The 27278-nt window shown below is 41.5% G+C and overlaps 1 protein-coding gene across 50 annotated transcripts in view; it reads right to left on the bottom strand.

Moving 5' to 3' along the window:
• The window catches only part of LOC110529565 (uncharacterized), an 83493-nt gene extending 57277 nt beyond the window's left edge, over window positions 1-26216 (bottom strand). For 31 of the 50 annotated variants that reach the window (XM_090242847.1, XM_090242829.1, XM_090242830.1 and 28 more), the window contains exons 1-6: window positions 25651-26125; window positions 22114-22323; window positions 10726-10782; window positions 8133-8267; window positions 4978-5004; window positions 3492-3518 (exon numbers count right to left, since the gene is read on the bottom strand). In XM_090242847.1, coding sequence (XP_090098973.1) covers window positions 3492-3518; window positions 4978-5004; window positions 8133-8267; window positions 10726-10782; window positions 22114-22323; window positions 25651-25669 — 475 coding nt within the window. In that variant the 5' untranslated portion in view covers window positions 25670-26125. Of the gene's footprint in view, window positions 1-3491; window positions 3519-4977; window positions 5005-8132; window positions 8268-10725; window positions 10783-22113; window positions 22324-25627 lie in introns of all 50 variants that reach the window. The other 19 variants (XM_090242844.1, XM_090242858.1, XM_090242860.1 and 16 more) reach the window with 3 other exon arrangements.
• Between the last annotated feature and the right edge of the window lie 1062 nt (window positions 26217-27278).

Here is a 27278-nt window from a genome sequence, read left to right as displayed (position 1 = left end):
TGGCAGAGAGGGCAAACTCTCTTTGTTATTGGTCTATTAATTTATACCGCCTGGTATAAAAGAATCCCACCCAGCCAAACAAGCTGACATTTCAGGCAGTCTACTCAAACAGCTCTTACACTAGGGGCTCTATTTTCGGCTGGCTTTAAGGTGGTGCTAGTGTCAAATGCACGTTAGTTTGCTATTTTGTCATGTAAAAACTGTCGCATTGGCATTTTCCAGCCCTAAAGCCAGGTTCAGCAATTTACCTGTCTTATATCAGCTCGCTTGTGCTCAGATGGGAGGGATGGAAATATTTGAGGTGTGTCCTTAAAAACATGATCCGAAGTGCTACTTTCAGGCAGCGCTGAGAGGGATATTTAAGACCAACCAAAAGCTGGTTTTGGTAACGCAGTTAGTTATGGCATGAATTTTGACAATGGAAACACAGCCTATCCAGCCGTGACACACACTGCCGGTATGGGCATGGAACAAGAGTAGACTATCTGCTTTCTGACTATGTATTTAGCAAAATAAAAAACTAATGTTTTTTCCCATTTTGTTTTATTTGATTAAAAGCATAGCCTCCCCTCCTCTGTATGAAGCCTTTTTTTTACTGTTCAATGCAGTTGCAAAGTAGTCAAGACTGTCGATAAAGGGTTTGACTCCTGAGACCGCTTGGAAATAAAGGGTTTGACTCCTGAGACCGCTTGGAAATAAAGGGTTTGACTCCTGAGACCGCTTGGAAATAAATCTTAATCACCAAAGCTTTATGAAAATATTCAGTTTGAGAGGAGCAAAACAGTGAGTAGACATACCCTTTTTATCTATGCATTGTAAGCAGGCCCACATTATTTTAGCCATGCAGGTCCCTTGTTTAGGCTACAAAGTCCATGTCCATCATGAAATGAGAGATGAGAACCTCTGTACCGGTGAATCTCGTATTTAGAAGTTCTTTTCCTATGACAATTGATTGTTTTCTGTTCAAAACCCAAGCCCTCCCTTACCCTAGGCCCAACGAAGGCTGGTTCAACAGCAATGCCTGTCTTTTTCATCCAGACGTCTTTATGATATAATTACCTTTTACATGTATTTATTGTTGTTGTTGTTAAAACGATGTTAAAATGTTTAATCTTATTACAACTACACTTATTGGAATTATTCACCTTCCTGGTTTTATGGAGACAACTCCGTGGCACACCTGCAATGAAACTCCTGTAGATGTGTGAATATGATCTGATCTGTAAGATGGTTCTGATTATGTTCATAAATCATATTTGGTCGCCGCATAAGACAAGTCTACATTTGCCAAATTATAACGGACTAACATTGGAATTGCTGGTGATTCCAAGGCAATACATAAATTACCCTAAATACACAACTTGAAGCAACCACATATTTGGCCATGGAGCACGTTCTGATTGGCCAGTGAGGGGCCAAGCCTCGATATACCGACAACTTGTTTATTCATCAAAACCCAGCCCTTTCACGTCAAGGCCAGCAAGTGCACCAATAGTTGTAATAGTGAAAATAGCAAAAATATGAACCTATAGTGCTACTGCCTGCACTTAGATTTACCATTGTGTTAGGTTTGTTAAAATAGAGCCCCTAGATTTACCATTGTGTTAGGTTTGTTAAAATATAGCCCTTAGATTTACCATTGTGTTAGGTTTGTTAAAATAGAGCCCTTAGATTTACTATTGTGTTAGGTTTGTTAAAATAGAGCCCCTAGATTTACCATTGTGTTAGGTTTGTTAAAATATAGCCCTTAGATTTACCATTGTGTTAGGTTTGTTAAAATAGAGCCCTTAGATTTACTATTGTGTTAGGTTTGTTAAAATAGAGCCCCTAGATTTACCATTGTGTTAGGTTTGTTAAAATAGAGCCCTTAGATTTACCATTGTGTTAGGTTTGTTAAAATATAGCCCTTAGATTTACTATTGTGTTAGGTTTGTTAAAATAGAGCCCCTAGATTTACCATTGTGTTAGGTTAGTTAAAATAGAGTCCCTAGATTTACCATTGTGTTAGGTTTGTTAAAATATAGCCCTTAGATTTACTATTGTGTTAGGTTTGTTAAAATAGAGCCCCTAGATTTACCATTGTGTTAGGTTAGTTAAAATAGAGCCCCTAGATTTACCATTGTGTTAGGTTTGTTAAAATAGAGCCCTTAGATTTACTATTGTGTTAGGTTTGTTAAAATAGAGCCCCTAGATTTACCATTGTGTTAGGTTTGTTAAAATAGAGCCCTTAGATTTACCATTGTGTTAGGTTTGTTAAAATAGAGCCCCTAGATTTACCATTGTGTTAGGTTTGTTAAAATAGAGCCCTTAGATTTACTATTGTGTTAGGTTTGTTAAAATAGAGCCCCTAGATTTACCATTGTGTTAGGTTAGTTAAAATAGAGCCCCTAGATTTACCATTGTGTTAGGTTTGTTAAAATAGAGCCCTTAGATCTACCATTGTGTTAGGTTTGTTAAAATAGAGTCCCTAGATTTACCATTGTGTTAGGTTAGTTAAAATAGAGCCCTTAGATCTACCATTGTTTTAGGGTTGTTAAAATAGAGCCCCTAGATTTACCACATGTTAGGTTTGTTAAAATAGAGCCCCTAGATTTACCACATGTTAGGTTAGTTAAAATAGAGCCCCTAGATGTACCATTGTGTTAGGTTTGTTAAAATAGAGCCCCTAGATTTACCACATGTTAGGTTAGTTAAAATAGAGCCCCTAGATTTACCACATGTTAGGTTTGTTAAAATAGAGCCCCTAGATTTACCACATGTTAGGTTTGTTAAAATAGAGCCCTTAGATTTACCATTGTGTTAGGTTAGTTCAAATAGAGCACCTAGATTTACCACATGTTAGGTTTGTTAAAATAGAGCCCTTAGATCTACCATTGTGTTAGGTTTGTTAAAATAGAGCACTAGAAGTGCATTATCATAATTTTCACAATTTTACAGTATCATTTCAACCTCATGGTGTGGAAATATATATAAAACACAGAAAAATCAAATGTTTGTCTGAACTGCCCCTTTAAGAGTATTTGTACCAGAGTACTACCAAATAATAAGTCAGACTGAGATAAACTGTAATGGTCTATCTTTAACTGCAAACAACTATGACATTTGAATTTCGAATTCACTGAAATGAATGGTACTATTATATTTTATCCTACTACAATATCAACAACCAGAAGACGTGTAATGACCATGTATTACAGCGATCCATAATTAAGGTAAATGGACCAGTTGTCTGTAGTAGCTTCTGGGAGTATAATTACGGTGTCTGGGAACAAATTGAGCAAGTAATCACAAACAGGTACAGGCTAGTAATATCACATTATATAGCAATTCATGACAGCAGAACACACATTTGCCATAAATTACTCTCCACTTATAGACATCATGCAGCAAAATGCCTCACTCCCATGTATCAATCATCAATACATGTCTAATGTTATTTCATATCTGATTCATTTTCTATATGAGCGTATTAAGAACAGGAAGGCACAGACCTTGTTTTCTGGATGGTAGGAATGCAGCTATGAGGTAGGAAGGAAGGTGATTTCAGTAGCAAGAGGTTAAACACAAAGAGTGATCCATGTCCCTTGACAAGTACACAATGTGTGACTATGGATAAGAAGTTAGTAAGAGTACTGCAAGTAACCAAGTTAATACGATGGTTATGTTAATAAAATGTAAGCATTTTAGCAAAGCCACAAAACAACAAACCATTTAATAGCGCTGCTGAATAGCTTGGTTAGAGTGATATACATTGATTTTGCTTACTAGCATGTGCATTTGTTATGTGCCATTCTAGTTTAACTACATTAGATCTAATGTAGTTTAAATATAGTAAACATCGTATGTTTACCTATAAACCTGGAAAGCATGGCCATGGTGCCTTCTGTTCCCCCCTTCTCACTTTCAGCATGATGATCCTCTTCAACGTACCATCCTATATCTTTTGGGGGCGGTTTTACTGTTACGTGCCAAGGTGAACATCCACAAAATCAACCCCCATTAACCTCAGCCTATGTAATATTTTCAAATCATTGGGACAGCCTACCTACATTAATTAAATGTTTGGCCCTAAAAAAAACTAAAACAAGCATAATTTCATCTTGTGTCAGGGTTTAATTTTGCTCATCTGTTTTGTCACTGATGTGAGGCTCCTAAAGAGTGAGGGGAATTGCATAGTGGAGATAGGTGGTGGAAAACTATGCAGTGGAATGGTTTCAAAATGCCATCTAGAGAGATAGCGGGGCAGAATCGTTAGGTGTTAGGCAGCTGTGTGTTAGATTTAGAGATTTAGAGATTTAGAGAGTTTATTAGTCACATGCACGTGGTTGCAGATGTAAATGCAGGGTACAATGAATATCTTAAGCTCCGAGCTACAACAGTGCAAGTCAAAGGGAAGTGAATGAAACAATAGTATTTCTCAGTATAAGAGAGATATAGGCTTATGTTATGGGGTCATTCTGTTAGGGTCTCTGGGCACAGCCAAGCATGTCTAGCCTACTAGATAGAGCTAAACCATCGTATAGTACATCTTACACTACAGTCGATTACAAATGCTATAGGTCTTGTAGGTAACTCCATGCAGTGACCTGTATTTCAGCAGCAGGTTTGGAGTGACTAAGCGGCACATCTAAGCTCTTGCTGAAGGAAACAAGGCTTTGACTTCGAAAGCTTCAGTAGTGGCCGGATGAGTGAGATTGTTATCTCAGGCCTGCTAAGCTGTAAAGCCAAGCTCGCGTCCCTCACAGTAACCTGTAGCTGAGTCCTTTCAGGGCACAGGAAGTAGCAGGCAGAAGAGCTAGCATTCACATTGACTGGCAATAGCGCTATTGCCAGGAAGCATTTCTCAAGAAAATTGTTTTTTTTTTCCCTTTCACAAACATCTATGTTATAAAGAGTATGAAGGAAACAGCTATTATAAAACATTGACGAATAATTTAAAAAGTAAATAAGTAAATTAATAGATACATGAAAACAAACCTTTTTTCTTCACCGGATGTAGCTCACCTAAAAACAGATTGGGGGGGATATGTTATTGTAAGAAAGGAACCAACGAAGTAGATCTAGTGAAACATTGATGAAGGCAGAATAAATTATGAATGTGGATCAGAGTGGGAGTAATGCTCTTCTCCAGCTGCAGGCACCTTACTTTTACCTCTTAAAAATCACTAAAGGCGCTAAAGAGCATAAGTCAACTCAATGAGAGGCAGTAGGCTACACAACAACAGCAACAACAGCTTGTACATTTGTTTACTATGAATCTCAGAGCAAAGGTGGACGATTTAGTGAAATGTATTCCTGTGAAAGAGCCTGGGAGTGGTAGCAGAATTATGTCTAACATGTCAGCTGTGTTATGCTAAGTTTGTGTTATGCTAAGTTTGTGAGGAAAACAAGTGTGAACTCCACAGAAGTCAGTAGACAGGTTCAGTTTCTACAGAACAGTTTGATTTGACGAGTCAGCCGTTCTTCAAGGGAGATGTGAAAATACACCCACCTCGTTTGTGCTAAACTGACTCTAGCTATGAATAGCAGATATTCACATTTGGGATTTATTTTTTCTCTCAGAAGTTAAATGAGAGGAAAATGCTAATTCTGAAGGGTGTGTTTGATGTTGTGGGGTGCGTTTTGAAATATACTGTATCTCTAACTGCAGAGAGAAGGAGGTCCTTTCAAACCACATTAGCCTAAGAGATAACGTTACCAGGTTGTATAAATGCATTAAAGCAACAAATAACGTTTAAAGCTTATTTATTTAATAATGTGTTATTTAATGCTATGAATCTGAAGTATTAAGAAGGTTCCAATGCCATGGAGTCACAAAACCTGGACACTATGTTGTGCCTGTATGAGTGGTTAAAGTGTCTACCCTACAGTAAGACAGAAATAGTCTCTGCCCTTTAGATCGTAACTCACAGACAGCTGTCAGACAGCCAGGCAGGTCAGCATCTATCTGCATTTCGTCCAGTGAGCTATGCATAGCCACCGTGGGACAACCCTTTCTTCTTACTTTCTCTGTCCCTATATTCTCCATTTGTCTTGCCCTCCATCCCTCCATAGACTCACTCTCTCCATCATTTAACAGGGAGCAGAGGTCACTGTTACTGTCACTGTTACCATATGTGTGTGTGTGTGTGTGTGTGTGAGAGAGAGAGAGAGAGAGAGAGAGAGAGAGTGTGTGTGTGTGTGTGTGTGTGTGTGTGTGTGTGTGTGTGTGTGTGTGTGTGTGTGTGTGTGCACGCGCGCGCGCGCGTGTGTGTGTGCATGTGTGTGTGTGTATGCGTGTCAAGAAGGGATGCAGTGGGTTCAGTTAAACTTTAGTCTGTACGACAAAGACTTCTGTACCTTTGGATGATATTGTAGATGTGTTTGGAGGTATTCCCATGCTGCCATAATGAATGTCTATATGCATTTTGTATTGATGACTAAAATGTGTGCATAATGTGCCTGTCTCATAATAGATGTTTTTAACCACTACTGTACCTTGTAATTCACTCTTTCAGCCTAGGCAGAAAGTATTGCTGATCACCAGATAGCAAATACATTTACATTTTAGCAGACTCTCTTATCCAGAGTGAGTGCCTACATTTTCAGATGATTTATTATTATTATTATTATTATTATTATTTTTGTCCTCTGTGGCAATCGAACCCATAACCCTGGCGATCCTCTCCCAACTAAGCCATACTATCATCTGAAATACCTGCCTTATCAAAGTTACCTATAATATTGTATGCATCCTGATGATGCATAGAACATTATATGTTTTATAAATACAACAATATTACATCAGAAGCTGCCTGGATGACAACTATAAAGTTAATCCATCTGTGTGTTTTCATTGATTCACTCCAGCTCTAATTTTGAGTGTGTACATGTGTGTGTGTGTGTGTGTGTGCGTGCGTGCGTGCGTGCGTGCGTGTGTGCATGTGTGTTTGTGTTTGTGTTTGTGTGTGTGTGTGTGTGTGTGTGTGTACATAATACAACTACATTGCTTTCTTCAGTGAGTTACTATTGGGACTGACATTCGTGCTACTCTCCTGCATTCACTTTATTGCACAGCAAAACTATTAGTCAAATCTAAGTGAGGTTTGCTTACATTATTTTGTTGTACTGTAATTCAATAACAGCTGCTGAACTGTACGTGTGGTGCTGCTGTTAAATTAACTATACACATTTGCTTTCCCAAATCACACTGATGTGTGTTCACTTCTCTGCCACAAATTATTACTGTTTGTCCCTGAACTGTGGAACTGTAGTTATCCTCCACACAGGGGTATACTTAGAGCTCCTGTTATAAGAGCTGGTAAATCGCTAGGTTGCCATTGGAAAGGACTATTGATATCAAGTTCCTTCCTGGTTCAATAAGGCTGGTAGAAATATATCTTAATACCCAGCTGAATCACAGGCTAAGCTACGGAATGAAGACTAGCTCCTTGGCTGTTTTAGATGTCCTTTAGCAAACTGTAAACTGTATGTGCTGATGTTGTTGTGAGGGAACATACACTGGTGAGTGTTTTGTAGTGGTGAGTGTGGAGCAAGCCTGGAGATGAGATCTGAGAGAGAGAGAGAGAGAGAGAGAGAGGCAGAGAAGATGTGTGGTTGAATTCAATTTCTTTTTTCACACAGATGTGGTACAGGAGTTAAAGGTATCACGCTGCAGGTCGAGAGCATTGTTCTTCCGTTTCAAAATTCTTCTGTGTGAAAGGCTGGAAAAAAGTGTCCCATTCTTTAGTTTGAAGTTTGGAACGTTGTTATTAGCTCTATGTGGATGGAGCTCTGTATTTAATGTGACAATACATCATGTAATATGAGATTTGATAAACAGGCTCAGGTTGATATGTATGGACCTTCTTTCAACATACTGTGATTTACAGTGTATATAGTATTGTGTAGTGTTTAGAGGACCACAGGCTAGCCTTGGAGATAAGCCCGTGGCTGCGCTATGGTTCACAGGTTCAGTCTGTCAGATTTATCCTGCATCCATGAAGTTGAATGAGGCATGACCTGGCAGGTGACTCATCAAATCAAAGTGGGCTGGCCCTTTTTCTTTTAGAAATACCATGGTGTTCTGTTTGTTATGTTACTGTTGTTGCTGTTATTTGGTCTATTAGTAGGGTAGTATGTGTGAAGTATACCTTCGATTTCCTCCTCCTCCTCAGGTGCTACCAGGTTGGAGGCAAAGGTCAGAAGCAGGTTGCCCCAGCCAGTGGACTCCTCCACCGCCTCGTTCACCACTTTCATGGGATCTGAGCTGATATGCTGAATGCTTCCTGAGAGTGTGGTGAACAGGCTGTGTGAGTTAAGACCCCGCAAAACATAGCTACACACTCACTTCTAGAAACACTCCACTCAAAACTAGACTAAGGAATATTTAAAGAATACTTAGTTACCAATGTATAGAACTGCATTCTGTTATAGACAATAAATATTAATTTAACAATATGCTGTGCTTAATCTGTCAAATGGAATCCTACACCGTTCAAATGTTCTGTATGTAGGTAAATGTATGAGAACAAGCAAATCCCAGCAACGGAATTCATACCCAGAAACAAACAGAAATGATATGAAGATGAATGTGTACATGACTATAAACAATAGCTTGTAACTAAATGACTATAAAAATGTGATGTAGTATAACATTCCATCCATGGTCCAATGGGTTACTTCTAACTTCTGCTGGCGTATACACTGTGGAGATGACCACCTGTCTGTCTGTCTGTCTGTCTGTCTGTCTGTCTGTCTGTCTGTCTGTTTGTCTGTCTGTCTGTCTGTCTGTCTGTCTGTCTGTCTGTCTGTCTGTCTGTCTGTCTGTCTGTCTGTCTGTCTGTCCGTCTGTCCGTCTGTCCGTCCGTCCGTCCGTCCGTCTGTCCGTCTGTCTGTACATTTCCATTTAGTCGTAGGTAGAGACACGCAGTAGGAATGACATGCAAACATGCTACAGTACAGACTACAGGACATGTCAGACACCCCTGCCAGCATATTGTGTTAGTGACAACTCTCAGGAGAATCTGACTGACTGGTCTTTAGAGATTGCTCTATAGACTGTTTAGTGCTCATTAGCGAGCAATTACCAAAGCAGTATAATGGATATTCAGAAGAGAGTGGTTATTAGTTATATAATCTATAGTAGTGCTGAATTAGCATGAGTGGGTTAAGGAAACATGGTTAATAAAGCCATATTCAAGAACTTTTTGTTTCCTGGACTTGAAAATATTTAAGTGGGAATTTATTTTCTATGCAATTCTGAACAAATGGACGTTCCAGCTATCGACAATATCTAAATGCTTATATCAAAGGTATTGAAAGGTACACAATATTGCCGAAAGTATGTGGACACCCCTTCAAATGAGTGGATTTGGCCATTTCAGCCACACCCGTTGTTGACAGGTGTATAAAATCGAGCACACTGCCCTGTAATCTCCATAGACAAACATTGACAGTAAAATGGCCCATACTGAAGAGCACAGTGACTTTCAACGTGGCACAGTCATAGGATGCCACCTTTCCAACAGGTCAGTTCGTCAAATTTCTGCCCTGCTAGAGCTGCCCCGGTCAACTGTATGTGCTGTAATTGTGATGTGGAAATGTCTAGGAGCAACAACGGCTTAGTTGTGGTAGTCCACACAAGCTCACAGAATGGAACTGGCGAGTGCTGAAACAAGTAGCGCATAAAAATATCTGTCCTCGGTTGCAACACTCACTACCGACGTCAGCACAAGAACTGTTCGTCTGGAGCTTCATGAAATAGGTTTCCATGGCCAAGCACACAAGCCTAAGATCACCATGTGCAATGCCAAGCAATGGCTGGAGTGGTGTAAAGCTCGCTGTCATTGGACTCTGGAGCAGTAGAAACGCATTCTCTGGAGTGATGAATCACACTTCACCATCTGGCAGTCCGATAGACAAATCTGGGTTTGGCGGATGCCAGGAGAACGATACCCGCTCAAATGCATAGTGCCAACTGTAAATTTTGGTGGAGGAGGAAAAATGGTCAGTGGCTGTTTTTCATGGATCGGCCTAGGCCCCTTGGTTCCAGTGAAGGGAAATCTTAACGCTACAGCATACAATGACATTCTAGACAATTCTGTGCTTCCAAATTTGTGGCAACTGTTTGGGGAAGGCCCTTTCCTGTTTTAGCATGACAATGCCCCCATGCACAAAGCGAGTAGCATAGAGAAATGGTTTGTTGAGATCAGTGTGGAAGAACTTGACTGGCCTGTACAGAGCCCTGACCTCAACCCCATCAAACATTTTTGGGATAAAATGGAACGCCGACTGCGAGCCAGGCCTAATCACCCAATGTTAGTGTCCGACCTACTGTAACTAATGTGTTTGTGGCTGAATGAAAGCATGGCCCCGCAGCAATGTTCCAACATCTAGTGGAAAGCCTTCCAAGAATAATGGAGGCTGTTATAGCAACAAAGGGGGACCAACTCCATATTAATGCCCGTGATTTTGGAATAAGATGTTTGACCAGCAGGTGTCCATATACCTTTGTCCATGTTGTGTATTTATCATGACATGAGTTAATGGACTAATTACTTGCTATATTAGTTGTTAATAGTAAATTGTATTATATTTAAATATATATTCTTTAAACAAATATATGAATTCATTTGATCTACTCCTCTAAAGTTAGTTGCAACGTTAAGTCAACTCAAACTCACTAAGGGCCTCAAAGGCCTCTAATCATCACAACAAAGTTAAAAGCATATTATAATGGCTTGCCTCTAGACCTCCCTGCCTCCTTAATTGCTTTCCTGACAGCGGGAGGTGGGGGGACCCCTGTTAGAAGCAGAGGTATATAAGCAGTGACACAGGGACAGGGACAGTGAACAGTCTCCATCACATGCACATGATCAATGTGGGGAGAAGAACAAACTCCAGAGTGATGCGTTCTGGGAGGAGGAAACGGACTGTCTTACCACAACAACCAATGGCACAGAGACACAATTACTCACAATTCACAATCGAAGTATGGTGACAGAAGAAATAAAGGTCATCACAAAGACATTCATCACAATGGAAACAAAGATAGACATGACCATAGTGTAGAGAACACATCAACATACAAAAAGTAAACACCCATAATGCAATAGGTGTGAAAAACGGGAGAGAACAACAAAATGCTGTGCCGTAACTATAACGAGCACAATATGTCGTTCACTCTTTATTGAATCTGACATACTGTAGCAACACTTGGTTTGACATGTTTTTTACATTTTTATTTAATCCCATTGACTTGATTGATTTGTTCCAAAAGCTAATGTGCAGTTATGACACACTGCTGTGGTTTGTATGATTTGAAGCATACCAATGAAATACTGATTATTCAGTGACATTTGCTTGATTGGCACTTCAACCTACGTCATGTAAATGAACAAATATCCCTCAACACTGTTGCATTTCAACCCCTCTATCTCTATTCTCTGTCGACACTGATTCCTGGAAGGATGACTTCAACTAAATACATAGAAATAAATAACATATTACCATAAAAGAAGTGGTAAGAAGGCAATGGACTTGGGAGTGGAGTGGAATCAACCATCCAAACTAAGTCTCTCATTATGGGAAGACTCTGTGGTTTGTTCTAAAACACATTGGAAGGTTTAGGTCTCTCTCTCTCTCCCTCTCTCTCTCTCTCGCTCTCTCTCTCTCTCTCTCTCTCTCTCTCGCTCTCTCTCGCTCTCTCTCGCTCTCTCTCGCTCTCTCTCGCTCTCTCTCGCTCTCTCTCGCTCTCTCTCTCTCCCTCTCTCTCTCTCTCTCTCTCTCTCTCTCTCTCTCTCTCACACACACTCTCTCTCTCTCTCTCTCTCTCTCTCTCTCTCTCTCTCTCTCGCTCTCTCTCTCTCTCTCACACACTCTCTCTCTGTAAAGGAAGCAGTGGTGGCATGACAATAGACTTGGTTCAACTCCAATTGGTCGCCTCCCGGGCTATGTGGTGCACATCAAGGGGAATAAAATGTCCTCACAGTCAACACACTCTGCTCATTGTTACAAAATGTTGGCTAAGTATTTCATTTACTGAGTGTTGCCCTTTATTGAAATGTCATGGTGGGACAAATTCCTGTTAAAAATGCAGTCATACCCAATTGCTGTCCACTAAATGGCTGTGTTATGGCTAGGTTCATCATTTCCAAGGCCAGCAAAACAAATCCAGTGCCTTCAGAAAGTGGTCTTTCCTCATTTTGTTGTGTTACAGCCTGAATTTCACATGATCAAATGCAGATGTTTTGTCACTGGCCTACACACAATACCCCATAATGTCAACATTTTTGTTTTTTTGCAAAAAAATAAAAATAAATGAAAAGCTGAAATGTCTTGAGTCAATAAGTATTTAACTCCTTTGTTAAGGCTTAACAAATCACGTAATAAGTTGCAGGGACTCACTCTGTGTGCAATAATAGAGTTGAACATTCTTTTTTTTTACTACCTCATCTCTGTAACCCACACATACAATTATCTGAAAGCCCCTCATTCGGGCGGTGAATGGATTCAACCACAAAGACCCAGGAGGTTTTCCAATACCTTGCAAAAAAAGGGCACCTATTGGTTGACGGGTAAAAATAAAAGTTATAAATTGCACTTTGGATGGTGTATCAATACACCCAGTCACTACAAAGACACAGGCGTCCTTCCTACCTCAGTTGCCGGAGAGAAAGGAAACCCCTCAGGGATTTCACAATGAGGCCAATAGTGACTTTAAAACAGTTAGAGAGTTCAATGGCTGTAATAGGAGAAAACTGAGGATGGATCAGCAACATTGTACTTACTCCACAATAATAACCCAATTGACAGAGTGAAAAGAAAGAAGCTACAGAATAAAAATATTCCAAATCATGCATCCTGTTTGCAACAAGGCGCTAAAGTAATACTGCAAAGAATTTGGCAAAGCAACTAACTTTTTGTCCTGAATACAAATTCTAATATATATTTTCAAGCATAGTGGTGGCTGCACCATGTTATGGGCATGCTTGTAATCGTTACGGACTGGGGAGTTTTTCAGAATACAAAATAAACACAGGCAAAATCCTAGAGGAAAACCTGGTTCAATTTTCTTTCCACCAAACACTGGGAGATGAATTCACCTTTCAGCAGGACAAGGCCAAATCTACACTGGAGTTGCTTACCAAGAAGACAGTAAATGTTCCTGAATGGCCGAGTTACAGTTTTCACTTAATGGCCAAGTTACAGTTTTCACTTAAATCTATGGCAAGACCTGAAAATGGTTGTCTAGGAATGATCAACAACCAATTTGACAGAGCTTGAAGAATTTCAAAAATAATCATCTGAAAATGTTGCACATCCAGGTGTGGAAAGCTCTTAGAGACATACCCAGAATGACTCACAGCTGTAATTTCTGCCAAGAGTGCTTCTACAAAGTATTGACCCAGGGGTGTGAATACTTATGTAAATGAGATATTTCTGTGTTTTATTTTCAATAAATTTGCAAACATTTCTAAAAACATGTTTTCACTTTGTCATGATGGGGTATTGTGTGTAAATGGGTGAGAGAAACAATTTGTCACGAACGTCGTCAGGGAAATGACCGGACCAAGGTGCAGCGTGGTGAGCGTACATTATACTTTATTTTAAAGTCGGCAACAAAACAAGAAACAACCAAAAACTAACGTGAAGCTTACTAGGGCTATACAGGCCCTAACGAAGTCAACCACCCACAACTAAGGTGGAAAAACAGGCTGCCTAAGTATGTTTCCTAATCAGAGACAACGATAGACAGTTGTCCCCGATTGAGAACCATACCCAGCTACAACATAGAAATAAAGAAAACATAGAAATAAAGAAACTAGAATGCCCACGCAAGTCACAAGACACAATTTAATCAATTTTGAATTCAGGCTGTAACACAACAAAACGTGGAATAAGTCAAAGGGTATGAATTCTTTCTCATCACACTGTATTCTGTCTCAGGGCACACAGCCTTTTGTTTTACATATCGATTAGTTTGTGACCTTGTTGAAATTAATTTAGCATGTTTCCCTGTTACTGTATGTCTCGGTGTCAAAAATGGAAAGTACTGAATGTGTATATGGGCGATGAAATTAGTATGAAAAAAAAGTGGACTTGCTGTCACTTATCACTGTCTTCAAAATAAAATAATCATTCCAAAACTCTATTGGATATCCAGTTGGGTCCACTAGCATACATATTTGGTATGAAATTATGAGTGGCATGTACTCATAGCTATTCCCTTAAATTCCAATGTCTCTGGCAGTCTCTTTTCTAACAGTGAGGGGTAGCCAAAAAAGAGGACCAGTCTATGAGGGAGTCTAGTGACACAGTCATCCTTCACAGAGAGAGATGATACCACTCAATATCCTACAGGTGACCAAGTGCTACAGTAGCTACCTGTCCTGACAGACGGTTCTTAAAAGCAAGGACATGAGACTTGCTTTCAGTATTACTGTGATTCAGCATGTCGTCAAAGATTGTGGCTTCAAAGGCACTTTTTTAAAAGGTTTATATGATATTGGTATATTTACATTTACATTATACTGTATGTGTACAAATTCTACTCACGCCAAAAAGTGTTAAGAATTGATATTTGTTATTTTTGGTCCTTTAGTAATTGTCTATTTTTGTTCTTTCATGGGTTAATCGATGATGCCATGGTTTTGTGTGGTGATTATCACCCTCCCATGTTGTCCTGGTGCCATACAGTATCCCCTGGGATAATTTTTACCAACCTTAACCCCCATTCCCCAATCGAATTTAGGGATGTGTGACCCCAATGTAGCCCCTTTGTTTTCATTAATAAGGCTACTGTTTAAGAAATTGGTTTAGGGTATAGTTTAGCTGTAGTTTGACTAGTAACACCTAATAAATACAATTTTTATACTTATGCCAAGGCTGAGAGGCTTCGGTAGAAATAGCCACAGCCTCAATTTCTTCCCATTATTTCACATGGAATGGTTTAGAAGGTCATTCCTCCGTAGATGACCATCGGTATTGGCCACATTCAATGCTCGTTATTATGCATTGTAGATGAAATCTATATCTCTCCTTGCAGGCTTATCTGCAACACATCAGATTGGTGTCTCCTTCTCAACAGCAGCACTCAATCAAAGAGAAAGACATTCTGCAGGATCTCTATTTAATACAATACAGTTAACAACTCAGACTGATGTGGTTTCAATGTACGATTATTTTTTATTCATTTATTTTATTTCACATTTATTTAACCAGGTAGCCCTGTTGAGAAGAAGTTTACAGCTGCGACCTGGCCAAGATAAGCAAAGCAGTGCGACAAAAACAACAACACAGAGTTACACATGGAATAAACAAACATACAGTCAACAACACAATAGAAAAATCTGTACACAGTGTGTGCAAATGAAGTAAGGAGGTAAGGCAATAAATAGGCCAATAGTGGCAAAGTAATTGCAATTTAGCAATTTACACTGGATTGATATATGTGCAGATGAGGATGTGTAAGTAGAAATACTGGTGTGCAGAAGAGCAGAAAAACAAATGCGGGGATGAGGTAGGTAGTTGGTTGGATGGGATATTTACAGATGGGCTATGTACAGCTGCAGCGATTGGTAAGCTGCTCTGACAGCTGACGCTTAAAGTTAGTGAGGGAGATATAAGTCTCCAACTTCAGTGATTTTTGCAATTTGTTCCAGTCATTGGCAGCAGAGAACTGGAAGGAAAGGCAGCCAAATGAGGTGTTGGCTTTGGGGATGACCAGTGAAATATACCTGCTGGAGAGCGCGCTACGGATGGGTGTTGCTATGGTGACCAGTGAGCTGAGGTAAGGCGGAGCTTTACCTAGCAAAGACCAATAGATGGCCTGGAGCCAGTAGGTTTGGACACAAAAATGTGGCGAGGACCAGCCAACAAGAGCATACAGATTGCAGTGGTGCGTAGTATATGGGGCTTTTGGGACAAAACGGATGGCACTGTGATAGACTGAATACAATTCCCTGAGTAGAGTGTTGTAGTTAGTGAACCAGGTGAAGCAGTCATTAGAGAAACCAAGGCTGTTGAGTCTGCCGATAAGAATACGGTGATTGACATAGTCAAAAGCCTTGGCCAGGTCGATGAAGACGGCTGCACAGTACTGTCTTTTATCGATTTTTTATTTTTTTATTTTTTATTTTACCTTTATTTAACCAGGTAGGCAAGTTGAGAACAAGTTCTCATTTACAATTGCGACCTGGCCAAGATAAAGCAAAGCAGTTCGACAGATACTACAACACAGAGTTACACATGGAGTAAAACAAACATACAGTCAATAATAAAGTATAAACAAGTCTATATACAATGTGAGCAAATGAGGTGAGAAGGGAGGTAAAGGCAAAAAAAGGCCTTGGTGGCAAGGTAAATACAATATAGCAAGTAAAACACTGGAATGGTAGTTTTGCAATGGAAGAATGTGCAAAGTAGAAATAAAAATAATGGGGTACAAAGGAGCAAAATAAATAAATAAATTAAATACAGTTGGGAAAGAGGTAGTTGATAGGGCTAAATTATATGTGGGCTATGTACAGGTGCAGTAATCTGTGAGCTGCTCTGACAGTTGGTGCTTAAAGCTAGTGAGGGAGATAAGTGTTTCCAGTTTCAGAGATTTTTGTAGTTCGTTCCAGTCATTGGCAGCAGAGAACTGGAAAGAGAGACGGCCAAAGAAATAATTGGTTTTGGGGGTGACTAGAGAGATATACCTGCTGGAGCGTGTGCTACAGGTGGGAGATGCTATGGTGACCAGCGAGCTGAGATAAGGGGGGACTTTACCTAGCAGGGTCTTGTAGATGACATGGAGCCAGTGGGTTTGGCGACGAGTATGAAGCGAGGGCCAGCCAACGAGAGCGTACAGGTCGCAATGGTGGGTAGTATATGGGGCTTTGGTGACAAAACGGATTGCACTGTGATAGACTGCATCCAGTTTGTTGAGTAGGGTATTGGAGGCTATTTTGTAAATTACATCGCCAAAGTCGAGGATTGGTAGGATGGTCAGTTTTACAAGGGTATGTTTGGCAGCATGAGTGAAGGATGCTTTGTTGCGAAATAGGAAGCCAATTCTAGATTTAACTTTGGATTGGAGATGTTTGATATGGGTCTGGAAGGAGAGTTTACAGTCTAACCAGACACCTAAGTATTTGTAGTTGTCCACGTATTCTAAGTCAGAGCCGTCCAGAGTAGTGATGTTGGACAGGCGGGTAGGTGCAGGTAGTGATCGGTTGAAGAGCATGCATTTAGTTTTACTTGTATTTAAGAGCAGTTGGAGGCCACGGAAGGAGAGTTGTATGGCATTGAAGCTTGCCTGGAGGGTTGTTAACACAGTGTCCAAAGAAGGGCCGGAAGTATACAGAATGGTGTCGTCTGCGTAGAGGTGGATCAGAGACTCACCAGCAGCAAGAGCGACCTCATTGATGTATACAGAGAAGAGAGTCGGTCCAAGAATTGAACCCTGTGGCACCCCCATAGAGACTGCCAGAGGTCCGGACAACAGACCCTCAGATTTGACACACTGAACTCTATCAGAGAAGTAGTTGGTGAACCAGGCGAGGCAATCATTTGAGAAACCAAGGCTGTTGAGTCTGCCGATGAGGATGTGGTGATTGACAGAGTCGAAAGCCTTGGCCAGATCAATGAATACGGCTGCACAGTAATGTTTCTTATCGATGGCGGTTAAGATATCGTTTAGGACCTTGAGCGTGGCTGAGGTGCACCCATGACCAGCTCTGAAACCAGATTGCATAGCAGAGAAGGTATGGTGAGATTCAAAATGGTCGGTAATCTGTTTGTTGACTTGGCTTTCGAAGACCTTAGAAAGGCATGGTAGGATAGATATAGGTCTGTAGCAGTTTGGGTCAAGAGTGTCCCCCCCTTTGAAGAGGGGGATGACCGCAGCTGCTTTCCAATCTTTGGGAATCTCAGACGACACGAAAGAGAGGTTGAACAGGCTAGTAATAGGGGTGGCAACAATTTCGGCAGATAATTTTAGAAAGAAAGGGTCCAGATTGTCTAGCCCGGCTGATTTGTAGGGGTCCAGATTTTGCAGCTCTTTCAGAACATCAGCTGAATGGATTTGGGAGAAGGAGAAATGGGGAAGGCTTGGGCGAGTTGCTGTTGGGGGTGCAGTGCTGTTGACAGGGGTAGGAGTAGCCAGGTGGAAAGCATGGCCAGCAGTAGAAAAATGCTTATTGAAATTTTCAATTATGGTGGATTTATCAGTGGTGACAGTGTTTCCTATCTTCAGTGCAGTGGGCAGCTGGGAGGAGGTGTTCTTATTCTCCATGGACTTTACAGTGTCCCAGAACTTTTTTGAGTTAGTGTTGCAAGAAGCAAATTTCTGCTTGAAAAAGCTAGCCTTGGCTTTTCTAACTGCCTGTGTATAATGGTTTCTAGCTTCCCTGAACAGCTGCATATCACGGGGGCTGTTCGATGCTAATGCAGAACGCCATAGGACGTTTTTGTGTTGATTAAGGGCAGTCAGGTCTGGGGAGAACCAAGGGCTATATCTGTTCCTGGTTCTAAATTTCTTGAATGGGGCATGTTTATTTAAGATGGTTAGGAAGGCATTTTAAAAAAATATCCAGGCATCCTCTACTGACGGGATGAGGTCAATATCCTTCCAGGATACCCCGGCCAGGTCGATTAGAAAGGCCTGCTCGCTGAAGTGTTTCAGGGAGCGTTTTACAGTGATGAGAGGAGGTCGTTTGACCGCTGACCCATTACGGATGCAGGCAATGAGGCAGTGATCGCTGAGATCTTGGTTGAAGACAGCAGAGGTGTATTTAGAGGGGAAGTTGGTTAGGATGATATCTATGAGGGTGCCCGTGTTTAAGGCTTTGGGGAGGTACCTGGTAGGTTCATTGATAATTTGTGTGAGATTGAGGGCATCAAGTTTAGATTGTAGGATGGCTGGGGTGTTAAGCATGTTCCAGTTTAGGTCGCCTAGCAGCACGAGCTCTGAAGATAGATGGGGGGCAATCAGTTCACATATGGTGTCCAGAGCACAGCTGGGGGCAGAGGGTGGTCTATAGCAGGCGGCAACGGTGAGAGACTTGTTTTTAGAAAGGTGGATTTTTAAAAGTAGAAGTTCAAATTGTTTGGGTACAGACCTGGATAGTAGGACAGAACTCTGCAGGCTATCTTTGCAGTAGATTGCAACACCGCCCCCTTTGGCAGTTCTATCTTGTCTGAAAATGTTGTAGTTTGGAATTAAAAAGGCTGATTTTTTGGTGGTCTTCCTAAGCCAGGATTCAGACACAGCTAGAACATCCGGGTTGGCAGAGTGTGCTAAAGCAGTGAATAGAACAAACTTAGGGAGGAGGCTTCTAATGTTAACATGCATGAAACCAAGGCTATTACGGTTACAGAAGTCGTCAAAAGAGAGCGCCTGGGGAATAGGAGTGGAGCTAGGCACTGCAGGGCCTGGATTCACCTCTACATCGCCAGAGGAACATAGGAGGAGTAGAATAAGGGTGCGACTAAAAGCAATAAGAATTGGTCGTCTAGAACGTCTGGAACAGAGAGTAAAAGGAGGTTTCTGGGGGCGATAAAATAGCATCAAGGTATAATGTACAGACAAAGGTAAGGTAGGATGTGAATACAGTGGAGGTAAACCTAGGTATTGAGTGATGAAGAGAGAGATATTGTCTCTAGAAACATCATTGAAACCAGGAGATGTCATTGCATGTGTGGGTGGTGGAACTAATAGGTTGGATAAGGTATAGTGAGCAGGACTAGAGGCTCTACAGTGAAATAAGCCAATAAACACTAACCAGAACAGCAATGGACAAGACATATTGACATTAAGGAGAGGCATGCTTAGTCGAGTGATCAAAAGGGTCCAGTGAGTGGAGAGGTTGGTTTAGGGTCACGGCGATTTAGACAGCAAGCCAAGCCAACCGGTAGCAAGCTAGCATAGGATGGAGTCTGTTGTTAGCCACCTCTTGCGTTCGGTCAGTAGATTAGTGGGGTTCCGTGTGGTAGAGGGGATTAATCCAAATCACACAACAACAACAAAAATAAGAACAATAGATATAGTTATAGAGGCCCGAGAAGAAAACATAATAATTCAAATAAATAAATTGTCCGATTGTCTATTCAGATAGCAGCCGGAAAGACAGCTAACGGTTAGCGGGCCGCAGATGGGCGTTCCGGTAACGTCGCGACAGAGGAGCCAGCCGGATCTCCTTCAGGTAGATAACGTCGGCAGTCCGGTTGTGAAGGCCCGGTGGGGCTCCGCGTAGGCAGTGAAACGGGTCCGGATAGGTGACTGCAGCCCAGGAGTGAATGATGGAACTCAGGCGTGATTGACGGAGCTGGCTAGCACCGGAACAATCGATGTTTGCTCCGGAATCGACGAAAGCCGACTGTCACACGGATAGCAGCTAGCTAGCTGTGAGATCCGGGTATGAATGTCCAGAGAGCAGTTGAAATCCAGGGACATGGAGAGAAAAATTGGTCCGGTATGTTCCGTTCCGAGCCGCACTGCGCCGTACAAAACTGGCGATAGATTTTCGATAGATTTTCGAGCTAAAGGACAGCCGATGACCACAAACCGTGGTTAGCTTCTGATTAGCTTCTGGGCTAGCTCCTGGCTAGCTTCTGGCTAGTTTCTGGCCAGCCTCCTGGAGTTTCTGGCTAGCTTCCTGAAGGATTGCAGATCTGAGGTAAATAATACTTTTTTATAAATATAAATTGGTGAGGCTGGTTGCAGGAGAGTGTTTAGAAGATGAGTTGATGGAAAATAAAAATAAAATGTATGTGAAAAAAAGTTGTAAATATGTATATATACAGGACACGACAAGACGAGGACAAAAGACGTCTGAACTGCTATGCGATCTTGGATCATCGATGGCGGTTATGCTATCATTTAGGACCTTGAGCGTGCATCTGAGGTGCACCCGTGACCAGCTCAGAAACATAGCGGAGAAGGTGTTAGCATGAAGGCAATTGTGTATAAATTGAGATAGAAAAGTCAACTGAATTGACAGTTGTAAGTTATCATAAGCCGGATGCATGAGAGCAATTGTCACACAATTTAATGGGATGATTTTGCCTGGAAATAAGCCCTTAAAAACACTGTCAAATGAATCACTTAAGACTTAAAAGCTCATGTCAAGACTAATAGTGAATTCAGGTGAAAATATAGTTTTTTTGTCCTTTAATTGTGGTCTATTTTGCTCTATTACTTAAGCTGCACAAAAAAAACAAGCAAAACTCAAATTATTGTATTGTTTAGATTGAGCTATTGAAGACATTTAAACTATTTATGGAAAGATTAAGAAATATTTACAGCTTTCTATTCAATAGCACCGACAAGCGTTTGCAACTGTAATGAACTATGTTAATCACAAGTCTGTGATACAATAACATCCCTACTGACTGAAGCAAAGCATCTCAAATCGTATCTACCAGTACATATTTTGACTCATCCAAAAGTAAGCTATTTCACTCAAAGCTGTTTGACTGGGACAGGGGCATGGCTATTTCTGCTCACCCTCTCTCAGATAACTGTTGACTGTAACCGAACACAGCTGCTGCTGATAGTTCCCAGGCACAGTAAACTGCAATGCTACACCCTATCTGTCTTTGTCACTGTTGGTCCTATCAGTAACCAGCCAATGAGCTCCCGGCTACCCTGAGAGCCCGCACACCGTTGGTAGGGCAGTGGCACTTCAGATAAAGTAGTGCCAGCCTGGAAACAACAAGCTACTGGGCCTTATCATGCTCCCTGAGCTCACTGCATTCCACATCGGCTGTTTTAGCCATTATCCATGACCTTGTTTCATCCAGGCTAAATGTTAAGGCTAAATTAATGAACAAACCTGAGTAGAGGGGCTGTTTATAATTGGACAAAATCTATATCCACATCATTAAAAACCAAAGCCTAAATGACCAAGATGGATGATAACTCAATGCATGATGCATCACATAAACTACTGAGCAGCACTAGCCCCTTTTCATCCTAATGAGTACAGAGGAAAGAGGAAGTCTAGGTCTAACCTACAGAGGCCTTTGAGGAATAAGGTAGAATCCTAATGCAAAGAGTAAGTCTAAACTTGAACCTAACACAGACCTAGAAGTAGCATCCCAATGCATGATGGGTGGGAGCAGTAGGGGGACAGGTTCAGGACCTACCTGTGATTCCCTTGTAGTCCATCAGGTCAAACATGATGATGGCCACGCAGGACCAGGTGATGACCAGGGCTAGGACCAGGATCCAGGCCATGGGGGAACTGAAGGTGGTGTACAGGTCGTCAGTCACGGTCCTCTTAGACACCCTGACTAGGGGCTGTCCCGCCTCCCCGTTTTTGCTCTCTATGACCATGGTTGTGGTGGAGGATCGCGCTGGAAGAAAATAACCAAAGATAGGTTGGTGGCCTGATGCTGAACCAACCACGAAGACCAAGTGATTGGTTGAGTTTGTTTGTGATTAAACTGCACTGAGACAAGTTTCTCTCAGGTGAATAGCTAGACTGTGAAGGTACTGTATTGTAGTATACATGGTGCACAGTGTCAAAGTAATCTAATGTCTTGTATGGAATGTGTTGATCTTTGACTTAGCCATAAAAAAAACATCTCTACAAATGAATATAAATCTCTGTAAAGTGGTGGATTTGGTGTTAAATGGAGAGAGCTTCCTTACAAACAAAATATATGACCTTTATGTGCGCCATTCATTTGACAAGGCTACTCATCGATTTACCCGAATGTGGCAGACTAGGTCAGAACAAGCCATTGATTGTTGTGCAGCTGCAGTAGTTAGAATGCAGTGTTCATTTTCTCAAATTTTATATGCTGCTGTAAAATCAGGTCGGTGCAAATCAGAGAGAAGCACTGGCTTGTGACATGGTCTCTGGTGTTTTCTTTGAATCGGCCCATGACAGCGATAGTATCCAACTGAAATGCTGCTCCAGCCATCATGATTTGTGTGCATGCATGTGTATGGATGCATGTACAGTACCAGTCAAAGTTAGGACACACCTACTAATTCAAGGGTTTTTCTGTATTTGTACTATTTTCTACATTGTAGAATAGTAGTGAAGACATCAAATCAATGAAATAATACACATGGAATCATGTAGTAAGCAAGTGTTAAACACATCAAAATATATTTTATATTTGAAGTTCTTCAAAGTAGCCACCCTTTGCCTTGATGACAGCTTTGCACACTCTTGGCATTCTCTCAACCAGCTTCACGAGGAATGCTTTTCTAACAGTCTTGAAGGTGTTCCCACATGCTGAGCACATGTTGGCTGCTTTTCCTTCACTCTGCGGTCCAACTCATCCCAAACACTCTCAATTGGGTTGAGGTCAGGTGATTGTAGAGGCCAGGTGATCTGATGCAGCACTCCATCACTCTCCTTCTTGGTCAAATAGCCCTTACACAGCCTGGAGGTGTGTTGGGTCATTGTCCAGTTGAAAAACAAATGATAGTCCTACTAAGCGCAAACTAGATGGGATGATGTATCACTACAGGATGATGTGGCAGCCATGCTGGTTAAGTGTGCTTTGAATTCAAAATAAATGACAGACAGTGTCACCAGCAAAGCACCCCCACACCATCACACCTCCTCCTCCATGGAGATAATCACAAACTGTGTGTCTGATGAGTCAAAATTGCAAATTTGGAATCATCAGACCAAAGGACAGATTTCCACCGGTCAATGACCATTGCTTGTGTTTCTTGGCCCAAGCAAGTCTCTTCTTATCGGTGTCCTTTAGTAGTGGTTTCTTTGCAGCAATTCGACCATGAAGGCCAAATTCACACAGTGTACTCTGAACAGTTGATGTTGAGATGGGTCTGTCACTTGAACTCTGTGAAGCATTTATTTGTGCTGAAATCTGAGGTGCAGTTAATTCTAACAAACTTTTACTTTATAGCAGAGGCAAATCTGGGTCTTCCGTTCCTGTGGCGGTCCTTATGAGAGACAGTTTCATCATAGCACTTGATGGTTTTTTGCATCTGCGCTGGAAGAAACTTTCAAAGTTCTTGAAAATGTCTGTATTGGCTGACCTTCATGTCTTAAAGGGCTGTCATTTCTCTTTGCTTATTTGAGTTGTTCTTGCCATAATATGGACTTTGTCTTTTACCAAATAGAGCTATCTTCTGCATACCACGCCTACCTTGTCACAACACAACAGATTGGCTCAAATGCTTAAGAAGGAAAGAAATTCCACAAATTAATTTTTAACAAGGCACACCTGTTAATTGAAATGCATTCCAGGTGACTACCTCATGAAGCTGGTTGAGAGAATGCCAAGAGCGTGCAAAGCTGTCATCAAGGCAAAGGGTGGCTACTTGGAAGAATCTCAAATATGACTTTTTTGGTTACTACATGATTCCATATGTGTTATTTCATAGTTTTGATGTATTCAACATTATTCTACAATGTAGAAAATAGTAAAAACAAAGAAAAGTAGGTGATGAGTAGGTGTGTCCAAACGTTTGACTGGTACTGTAGGTCAGTGAGTGTGAAAGAGACAGAAAGAACGAAAGAGAGAGCGAGAGAGAGAGAGAGAGAGAGAGAGAGAGAGAGAGAGAGAGAGAGAGAGAGAGAGAGAGAGAGAGAGAGAGAGAGAGAGTGCTTGTGCATGTGCTTGTGCATGTGTGTTTGTCCAGCCTGGCCCAGTGTGGGATCAGGCCACCTGTTGGCTCTCTTCACCATTGCCTGCACCCCGTTGTCAGCCAAGGGGGATTATTGGGTACCCATGTCCCCTCAAACTGCTGACTCAAGAGGCTCTGCAGACAGACACCATATGTCCGGCTTCCTCTCACTTTGATTCAACAAAAAAACAATACACAAGTCATACTGTGACTTGAACAGTATGTGTGTGTGTGTGTGTGTGTGTGTGTGTGTGTGTGTGTGTGTGTGTGTGTGTGTGTGTGTGTGTGTGTGTGTGTGTGTGTGTGTGTGTGTGTCTGGTATGTGCACTTGAGTGTGTTTGTCAGGTTTACAGTAATGGTATTCACAGTATGGTATTATCCTGGACTCCAGGATTAGTGTGGAGGGGATAGTGATGGAATACATCACACAAATATGCTGTGCTGTTAAACATGTATGAAGCTCCAACACATCTACTTTCCTTCTCTCATGACCCATCGCTGCCTGAAGTTGACGTTCCTGTCTTGGGAACCCTTAGTAGATATCCATGACAACTAATCTCAGGACAGTAATAGAGTCAGATAGAGTCAGCCAACAAAACTGATCTGCTTTATCCTCTCCTGGGTGCTGTCAAAATAGTCCCTTCTAGGTCAATTTTAAGTTTTGTCACCCTGGCTCAGGTTAAATAAAATCTGAGCCAGGTACTCGAACTGACTGAGGGAAAACAAGGTACACCAGAAATAATTATTAGTTTGATTCCCAAAAGTCAGATGACGTCTGTAACAGTAATAATGGAGGTGGATTATGCACCTTAAGTGCAAGACACTTAAAGCCGTGCTATCATCACAACTGTTTCAAGGCTGCAGAGCAAATAGCCAGTATGATATGCTACATGATATCCAGTATTTTTAGAAGCCGCCAATCATGAGATTCCTTTACAGAGCAGGTTCCAAAATGTCTGCTGAGCTATGTTACACATCTGCTTTTAACATTTAAAATAACAAATTAAGTTACCCATAATAAGGAAGTAAAATGTAAAGACATACTTAGACTTGTGTAGATACTGTACCTTCGACTCCCTCAGTCATGCTGGTTTGAATATGTAATTTCAGCAATTAATCCCTTAGGGCAACAACAACAAAAAAGTTGTCGAGAAAAAAAAATAACATGGACTGCCACCTCCCTAATCCTGTTTGAGTCCTGATCGTCAAGGATGAGTCCCTGCACAGAGCCCCTACAAGGAAGAACAGCCACAACCAAAATATATTACAACTGGTGTCTGGACTGGATGTTCAATTCCCCTGAAGATGAAAAAGGATAAATATACCAAAGGGTCACCGTCACGTAGGTTCTCTGAAGAGGGTCAATTAAAGTCCAGGAGGGGGAGAGCAAAAGTTGAGGAGGAAAAAAGTTCCAGGGCTGACCAGAGGAGAGGTGCAGATGCAGCCTAAACGTTTTCCCTGCCCATGATGGGTGTAGATCAGGAAGCACATAGGACAGGAGGGGGGGCTTCAATGTAACCGTAGCCCAGGCTATTCTGCCCTGCCTGGGTTATTTTTAGAGCTAGCCACACCAGCTGTATTCTGCTTTGCCTTTTTAGGCTAGGGGCGTGACCCCCTCCAATAGACCTGTACTGTCATGGAGTGGGGAGGAGAAGGGGCATAAGTATTCCTCTCCTGAACAGCCCCCTCCCTCTGCTGGCCTGGGAATGGGACTGGCAGACACGCAAGTCACGTCACTCACAGTGGAGTGTCCACAGGCAGGAAACTGAGGAAGATGTTTTTAAAGCTGATCTTGATTTAAAAAATAATAATACAAATTAAATAATAATAAAAGTCACAGTCCGGAGCTGTTCATCTGTCACAGGATGCCAGGCTGATTGCAGCCAAAGTGCTTTGTTTACCTTTGTGAACATGAAATAAAAGATACAGACTGGATTTACTGCCCTTTGGGACTGCATTACCTGTGAAGCGCTGTGCCCACATTATTATCTGGGTGCCAGCTGGGTCAGTCACTGCCCACTCAACAGACTGGCACCTGGCAGCTTGATTTCGGCATGGTTAGTCCAATTATTCATAGATTATCTTTACAACTGTAAGACCAAAGCATATCTGATATGATGGTTGGAATATAACCACTGACATTGTATGATTCCCAGATTCATGTACATCTCAAAACATGAATCAAAGTCACAACAGAAATCCACGACAACGGATGCTGCTGCTTGATTTTGTCCGTCAAATGCCCCACAAATCTGGAGGAAAAATGTTACAAATGTAAAATGTAATGCACTTGATCTTTCGGGAAGAAATGTCATGCATTTTAACCTCCCTCCTCTCTTGGCAACCACACACCTCTGCTGAGAAGCCTTTTTGACAAGCTAAAGCAGTTTAACTGCTGCCTGATCCCTGAGCCCACATAAAGGGCTGAAAAGACACATTACATATGAGGATGTTGAGTATAGTATCCTATGAGATTTTTTTACAAAGAGATGGACATGTATGTGTGATCTACACAGCGATCTGTCTTTTGATTCAAATGTGCAGATATTCAGACTAGAGACAAATAAAAAATATAATTTTGTCTTAACATGTCGTTATTCCTCCATAACTAGTAACAGTCATTATATTGACAGCATTGCACAGTCAGCTACCACTGTTGAGATAAAACAGAGAGGCCTGCTGATGAAATCGTGTG

Source organism: Oncorhynchus mykiss, chromosome 8 (genome assembly GCF_057628025.1).
Source record: "Oncorhynchus mykiss isolate SJ-2025 chromosome 8, ASM5762802v1, whole genome shotgun sequence".
Lineage (NCBI taxonomy): Eukaryota > Metazoa > Chordata > Actinopteri > Salmoniformes > Salmonidae > Oncorhynchus > Oncorhynchus mykiss.
This window is presented reverse-complemented; position numbering and strand designations above follow the sequence as displayed.